This window comes from Trachymyrmex septentrionalis, unplaced genomic scaffold (assembly GCF_001594115.1).
Source record: "Trachymyrmex septentrionalis isolate Tsep2-gDNA-1 unplaced genomic scaffold, Tsep1.0 scaffold87, whole genome shotgun sequence".
NCBI classification, from domain to species: domain Eukaryota; kingdom Metazoa; phylum Arthropoda; class Insecta; order Hymenoptera; family Formicidae; genus Trachymyrmex; species Trachymyrmex septentrionalis.
The window spans coordinates 699,507-707,790 of NW_017306059.1; the positions used below are offsets into that span (position 1 = coordinate 699,507).

The 8,284-nt window shown below is 24.4% G+C and overlaps 1 protein-coding gene across 3 annotated transcripts in view; it reads left to right on the forward strand.

The window, feature by feature from the left end:
* The window catches only part of LOC108755317 (heat shock factor protein 1), a 9,409-nt gene extending 1,364 nt beyond the window's left edge, over nucleotides 1-8,045 (forward strand). The window contains exons 2-11 of one of the 3 annotated variants that reach the window (XM_018498240.1): nucleotides 2,559-2,667; nucleotides 2,757-2,881; nucleotides 3,790-4,122; nucleotides 4,198-4,277; nucleotides 4,555-4,737; nucleotides 5,315-5,374; nucleotides 6,266-6,742; nucleotides 7,190-7,295; nucleotides 7,428-7,512; nucleotides 7,836-8,045. In XM_018498240.1, the coding sequence (XP_018353742.1) occupies nucleotides 2,559-2,667; nucleotides 2,757-2,881; nucleotides 3,790-4,122; nucleotides 4,198-4,277; nucleotides 4,555-4,737; nucleotides 5,315-5,374; nucleotides 6,266-6,742; nucleotides 7,190-7,295; nucleotides 7,428-7,512; nucleotides 7,836-8,035 (1,758 nt within the window). In that variant the 3' untranslated portion in view covers nucleotides 8,036-8,045. The remainder of the gene's footprint in view (nucleotides 1-2,558; nucleotides 2,668-2,756; nucleotides 2,882-3,789; nucleotides 4,123-4,197; nucleotides 4,278-4,554; nucleotides 4,738-5,314; nucleotides 5,375-6,265; nucleotides 6,743-7,189; nucleotides 7,296-7,427; nucleotides 7,513-7,835) is intronic. The other 2 variants (XM_018498241.1, XM_018498242.1) reach the window with 2 other exon arrangements.
* Nucleotides 8,046-8,284: the final 239 nt, after the last annotated feature.

Consider the following 8,284-nt stretch of genomic DNA (forward strand, 5'->3'; position numbering starts at 1 on the left):
TATAGTAACATAGTTTGTGAGATATAAAAATATATTCACAAATAATAAATGTAGTATAATTTATATGGAGAAATAATATAATATTGATATTTAGATATAGAAACATTATATAGGATGTCTATTAATTAAAGTCGGAGCCACATTGGGGGTGTAGAATGGATTAAGGGAAACAAAAAGTCTTATACCATTTTGTAATTTTCGCGATAGTTAACAAGATATTCATTACTAAAAATGGCCAAATATTGGTCTTTTATAATTTTTTTCTCAAATACTACCAATTTTACAAAAAAATTATAAGAGATAAAAATTGTTTATTTTCTTTTCATAGAACTCTAAGAATTTTTTCAGAATTTTTTATCAACTTTTTAGCACTGCATTTTCTTATTTTTATCATAAGAAAATACGGTATTAAAAAATTCTGAAAAAATGCTCAGAACTTTATGACAAGAAAATAAACAATTTTTGTCTCTTATAGTTTTTTTCCGTTAAGTAAGACTCCGATCTTAACAGACACCCTGTAGATAACGAATTTACAAGATTAGTAAGTAATTATCAATATTTCTTTCTTGTTGAATTATTGCTTTCATATATTGTATATATCTGTAGAGATATTGTATGCAATAACCTTTTTATTAATTTGTATTGCAAATAATTTCCGTACTATGAAAACATATCGATCCTAAAATATTGCGTTTTAATGCGACCCGGCTACGCCAAGTTTTTTCTTTACTATAATCCAGTTGATCATTTTAGTCACTTACAGTTTATTTTATGTATTTTGCGTAATGAAATATTTGCACTTATTTTATATCTTTTTTATAAATATTACGAAAAAATATCAAATAATCAATTTTATCAACAAAACTAAAAAAAAAACCCCAAAAAATCCTAATAAAATCCAATAAAACCTCTAAAAAAAGCCAATTTTAATTACATTTTTACTATTTAATTACATTTTCTTTTTTAAAAGATTTTTTAGGGATTATTATTATTAATATTTAAATTTAAGATATATGATAAATGAAACAAATCACGACGTTGGTTGAAAAAATTATTATGTATTAATTTCGAAATTAAAAGTGCTTTGAATTGTACTTCGAAATGTATGAATCAGAATAAAGAGTACTATTTCAATTCGATCCACAGTTTGGTTCGTCAAAGTTTTTAAGTTATTAACTCTTACAATATAAAGTAGTTTGGTGCCTCACTCTGTCCAAACATGGGTCACTAAAATTTATTCGTTTTTTCACTTATTCAGAATAATTAAAAAATTCTCTAAACATTTACCCCAATATATTTCCAACTTTCTAGAACAAATATTAAAACTTTATTTTGGAAAATAATAAAATATAATATAATTTACGCGCCATGCTTAGACGCCGAGACACTAGTAGTGTCTCCAGATAATTTTGAAAAACTCAAAGAAAACTTTCACGAACAGAAATCGCTCGGTCACTAATGACCTTGTACGGTAAGGATCAATTGGCTATTAGAGAGAGAATTTCTATAGTCGGTAAGGATCAATTGGCTAGTAGAGAATTTCTATAGTCATTCGAAAACTGTTTTATTCTCTTTTCCAACAGGATTGGAAAAAAAACCCAGGCTTTTTTAAAAAACTCAATTGGCTTTTTTAGGGATTTTATTGAATTTTTTTTTATTAGGCTTTTTTTGGATTAAAGGATTACAAAATTTATTTTTCGTATACAAAAAATCCCAATAAAATTCCCAAAAACCTACAAATTTTGAATTTTTTTTAAGCGAATAAAACCCAAAATATTCTCTTGGGTTTTTTTGGGATGGGTAAAATAATGCCAATCTTGTTTTCTAGTCACTTAAAAATTTCCATATAACAAATAAAATATTAATCATTTAATGATATCAATAAGAACCAACACTAGTTATTGTGTATTAGCAATTTATTTCGCATTTAATTGAACAAAATTTTTCACAAACGTTTCGATCCTACATTTTGGATACTTCACAGTATTAACATAAAATCTAACTTTCTCTAAAACTAATAAATACCTGTGTCAAAAGTAGTTTTGCAATTGTAAGTAGAATGCAGTCATTTATATGATTTATGTCAAATGATGCTTCCTCGTTTCTTTCATCCATTGAAATAAATTGCTAATACAACAATAACTAACATCTGCTCTTATTAATGATTATTGATTTAAGTTGACAGAGCCTTTAATTAAAATGAATATTGTGCTTCATGAATGAAAATAGAAGAAATTAGAGAAATTTATAATATATAATTTTTATATGTAATATATAATTTTTCTATTTTTTGTTGCTTTTATTTTTTATTTGCGGCAATGAGCTTTCGAGTTCCCAACGCCTAATAATAATAATAATAATAATAATAATTTTTTGTTGCTATATTGAATTGTATTAAAACCTTTATCTTGCATTTGCAAAACTTCATATACATATCTATATCATTTTAAATACGAATGTATACTAATTCCGCTACAAAAAACAATCTGATAAATGATGTATACTTCGATGAGAATATAATTTGATGAGAATTTTAATAAGTTTAATGCTTTTTTTAGAGTGGAAATACCTTTCTCATTAAAAATCAATCTGTATTTACAAGCAAATTATTACCACATTACTACAAACATAACAATATGGCCAGTTTTATACGACAACTGAATATGTGTAAGTTTTTTCAACTTTTAAACTTTTTTTAAAACATAAATAATAAAATAACGGTAACAAAATATTTATTAATGTTGTTTACGTATTAGATGGATTTCACAAGATAGCATCTGTAGAATTGGGCGGCCTAAAATGTGATAAAGATGAAATAGAGTTTGCGCACCAGTACTTTTGTAAAGGTTCTCCTCATTTAGTAGAAAACATTAAAAGAAAAGTAAGTATGTTAAATTAAAAGTTGAGATATTTTATAGTATAATAATCAAATTCTTCATTTTTTATTTTCTTAAGATTAAAATTAATTCAAAAAAGTTTCAAAAATACATATATATAGTGTAAAAGATTTTCTATATTTATATATTTATAATATTCCTAATTTTTCTACAAAAATAATTACATATAACATTTAAGACTGGAGCTTTGTAATAGCGCGCGTGCTTTTTAGGTCTTCTAACTTAATAACAAAATTGTCCTAACTTTTATGTTATGAAACTCTGGGTCCTATTAGGAACTGTTACTCCCACTCACATGCGTATTGAAGGGATTTTGTGCGCTAATTCGAAGTTTGCTATCACGAGGTTCCAGTGTAATGTAATAACGTAGTATGATATGTACAGATTGGCCCTGAATGTTTCAGTTAAAAATTTCGAGATTTTATAGGCAATTTAATTTTGAACAAAAAGTTTCCTGTAAACGTCGGTCGCAAAATGCTTCTTTAAAAAGTTATTGCCCAAAAATTCTGAAATCACGGTTATTTTATATATTTTTACAAATATCAGAGAATATATGCGTTTTTTAACAAAAAGTACCGAAACGAAAGTTATAGAGAATTAAATTATTTTTCAAATAATTATACATTCTCTGATATTTGTAAAAATATATAAAATAATCGTTATTTTACACAAAAATTTTTGAGCGATAACTTTGTAAGGAAGGATTTTTTGTGTATATATTTCTGTATAAGAATTTCTTTTCCCTTTTAAGTCTTTTTAAGCAGCAAAATCAGAAATATATAAAAAATATCTTTCAAATAAAATTCACTGCAAGTTTAAATACAAACCTAACTTGTAAAAGATTAAATGTTACGTCAACATTTTTTTTACGGAATTAAATCTGTCTTATTAGGTTACAGCTAACAAAAATCAAGATTTACTGCATTCTTCTTTTAAACCAGAAGTAGTGGATAGGATGTTAATTGAAGTAAGAGAAATGAAGGAACGTCAAAAAACTATGACTGATGCTTTAAATGAAATGAAATTAGAAAATTCATCATTGTGGACAGAATTAATGATATTGAGACAAAAACATTTGCAACAGCAAGAAATTATTAATAGATTAATTCAATTAATTCTTCTTACTCTTGTACAACCATCGAGGAGTGGACTATCTGTTAAAAGACGATATCCATTAATGATACATGATACAAGTTGTTTAAATAAACGACGTAAATTGTCTAAGGTAATATTATAATTATTGTTTAATTTATGTTTATTTTTTAATTAATTATTATAATAATAAATATTTATATTGTAGTCGCAAGAGTCTCCTACAGGACCAGTAATTCATGAACTTGATGCATCGGAACCTGATGTGGATTCAGACTACATTGCTGAGTATGTGAATAAATTTAACATATATCGCTTATTTTAAATACAATTCAAATTTGGTGTTGCTTATTTGGAATTAGTGTTCTAATAAGGTTAGTTAGCGATCAGGAAAAACCAAGAAAAGTCATAGAATTAAAAAATAAGGAAAACCGAGCAAAATAAAGGAATTTTTTTCTTTTTCGCTAACAACCCTGTTAAAGGAGTAGAAGATTCAATACATGTATGGATAAAGAAAAAACTTATTAATTATAATAATCTTATTAATTATAATAATATATTTTAGCATATTGAAAAATGAAAATCTAACCGTTCAAAGTCCACAAGAACATAATGAAACATTGACAGATGAGGAAAATATGGGAATTATACATACATCTGAAACCGTAGAGAACGTACCATCTGAACGTACCGTTCAGAATCCTGAAATTGAGACAAAGAGGAAACTTGTTTGCAAAGATAAAAAGAAGTAAGCTTAATTTATATTATATTTTAACGAGCGTATTTATACGTATAAGTTAATTTATAAAAGAATTTATCACAGATAAAACAAACTTAATAGAACGTTATATATAATGTACACAGTATTTGCAGAAAGTAGACACAACATATTTCTTTTATAATTTGAAATTGATTTTTATTAGAAAAAATATAGAAATATATAAAATATTCCGATATTCTTATAAGTAGAAAAGTAAAATTTATTGCAACAAAATCTTACTTTGAATTGAATCGCTAAGTATTAATATAAAAATTTTTATTAAAAAAATTTTGTTTCAAAATTCTCTATGAAGGATTTGTGGAAAGTAAGGAAAAGTCTCATACTAAAAATTATCTTACTAAATAGTTAGTATAACATATCGGAAATCAGATTACATCATAAAAGTTATCACGATAATAGAATCTATTAAATGTACACAAATATTCCAAGTCATTAAAATTTGTTTAAGTAAATATTTTTATTTACTAATCAGTTGCATTCAGTAGAATTTAATAATATTATTTAAAAATCTCACATTATATTGATTAAATTTAAATATTATTAGGAGGAAAAATAAGGTGCCTATCAAAATTGTCATTCCATTGGAAAACGGAAAACAATCAAGGTTAAACCTAATTTTTGTTTGTTGGTGTTCTGAGAATTGCTTGTATTTATTTTGTTAGAATTACTATTAATGTATGCTATTTCTTGCATGAATTAGATTTTTATGATTGTATTGTAAAAATATAATTAAAAAAAAATGTATATAAAAAGTGGGGAAAAGCAAGGAAATACATTTTATCGGTATTTTTTACAGAGAGAGAGAGAGAGAGAGAGAGAGAGAGAGAGTGTAAAATTAAAAAAAATTTTTAATGTCTTTTATAGTTGTTTTTTATAGTTTGTTTATATTGTTTGTGCGCGCGCGCACACGCACACACAATATAAAACAAATAACTATATTAATTAAATTTATTTACATATACATATAAATCATTTTGAATTAGATTAGATACATATCGAAATGAATGTTTTTTTTAGTATAACTAATACTGTCACTTTACATTATTAATTTTTCCTTATAAATGTTTGTCCTGAATTTGCATTAATGAAATTATAATCTTTATATATACCTATATAAGATATATTATTGTTTACGTATTTTGAAAGAGAAAGATAAGGTAAAAGAAAGGAAGAAAGATGTGACATTCTTTTACTATTAGGAAAGAAGTTTTTTCATTTACATATTTAATTTTTTACTATAATATATTGATCTATAAACATTATCTTTGTTTGATAGCTATTGTATTATAATAGCTATCAAACAAAATTAATTCTTTTGAATGGTATAATAGATTGCATGAATTTTTATCTCTTATGTTCTGTCTTGTAACATACAATTTTTTTTATGTTTCACTATTCTATTGGAATATGATAATATATTTAAGTATTTAATAATTTATATAGATAATTTAAACTTGAGCATCTAAAATAAAAATGAAATTGATCTTATTTATAGAGAAATATTGCATATGTTTGAAGTATCTACCGATGAAGACGAGCCTGTGAGTTTACTGAAAAATGATTCCATCGGTTCTAATAATGTGGGTTCAGATGATTTGGAGAATTATGGACTTACTATGGAAGTTTTAAATAACAATCCATCGACAGTGAAATTAGAAAATATAATTACTCCGGAAATGTTAACTTCCTCGGAAATGATTCATAATAATAATAATATTCAAAATAATATTGAGAATGAAGAAGACAGTAGCAATCCTAATAACATGTATAACAAGTTTAATAAAAACATCGATAGCGGAAGAGCTCCTATTTTAGTGTCAAATGGCAATGAATACTTTGTAAATAGAATAGTACAACCACAAAAAGAAGATAATAGTTACGACACAGCAAGCGCAAGTTCATCGAAGGATTTATTGGTGAGCCGTGTTAATTCCTCTGGAATGACTGAAGCTAATTACAGATTAGAATCAATGTAAGTTTAACATAGATTATGAATAATATAAATATTTATTAATAATAATATCCACTTAATTTTTATAGTGGGAATTATTAATCGCAAAAAGAGGAGTATTGTTTTTTATATTTATATCGGATAAATTTTTTTTTTTTACAATATAGATTATCTTTTTATATATTTTAAATAATTTTTATTAATGTTACTTATATTGTTTTTTAAAAATAAATTTATGTTGTACGATATTTATTAATATTTATAGAATTTATGAAATGATAAAATATAAAAAATATTACATTTCTTTTTTTGCATCTCTTATGAAAATTACTATTATATTTTATTGCATAAATTATTATTTTCCAGTCTTTATAGGAGCATTTTGCTCTACCTTATTCTTCATATCTATTGTAATATTTTTTACTTAAGTAAATATTATATTTTAATTTATCTTTATTTTATGTATAGGGAAGAACTAAACAATCACGTAGAAACAACACAGAATAATTTGGACACTTTCCGTGACGTGTTGCTGAGTGAAAATTGCAACTTGGACGCTAATACTTTACTTGACGTAAGTATACATTTTTTATATATCAGAAACAGAAAGGAAGAAAAAATTGCAAGAATAATAATTAAAGATTCTTCATAAAAAAAAATACATTTACTAAAAATACTAATATTGATATTTTTGCTTTTTTAATAGATATTTAATACTGATGATCCGATGTCGTTTGGATTGTCACTTAATTCAGAATTGAATCCATATTATGGGAGAGAAGAGGAAGATAAAAAGTATTTATAATTTTTATTGCTAGAAATCAAACTTTATTTTAATAAAATTTATATTTCTCCGTTATAAAAATTTTGAGGAAAAGTTGTAAGTGTAATAAAAAAATCTTATAAAGAAAGAAATTATAATTAAATATAAATAACTATTAAAATATACATATATATTTTACGTGTGTTTTTAAATATTTAATTTATTTTAATAAATATATAAGATGCTTTTTATATTTATGTATTACATCATAATGTTATTATGAAACTTTAGAAGAGAAAGTCTATAAAATTAATAAGATGAAGTGCAGATAATAATTTTAATAATATATAGTTTCAGATTCTGTCCATGGATCTGCTGGTGGTGAACTTATGACATATAATCCTCCATTAGAATTAGACGACATGTTTATGGGAACTGGTTCAAATGTAACAGATTTACAAATGAATGGTTATACACATTCTATGAATTATGAGGATACTAAGAAACTTCTTGATGTTCTGATAGCCAATAATACGAATTCAGTATCATAAACATCGTTAATTAAGAGGTAGAAGAGTTTTCCTCTCATTTTTAATGCATTTTTAATTTTTTCCTATTTTTCTTTCTATATTTTTTCGAATTCTTTTTTTAAATTTAATCATTTAAATTTAATATTTACTACATTTACTATGTTTATTATGATTAGCATCATTACGATCAAATTAAAATTATCGTCTCAAATTTTTAAAATAAATTAGATTTTAAAAGATTATTCAAATTATAAAGATACACACACACGC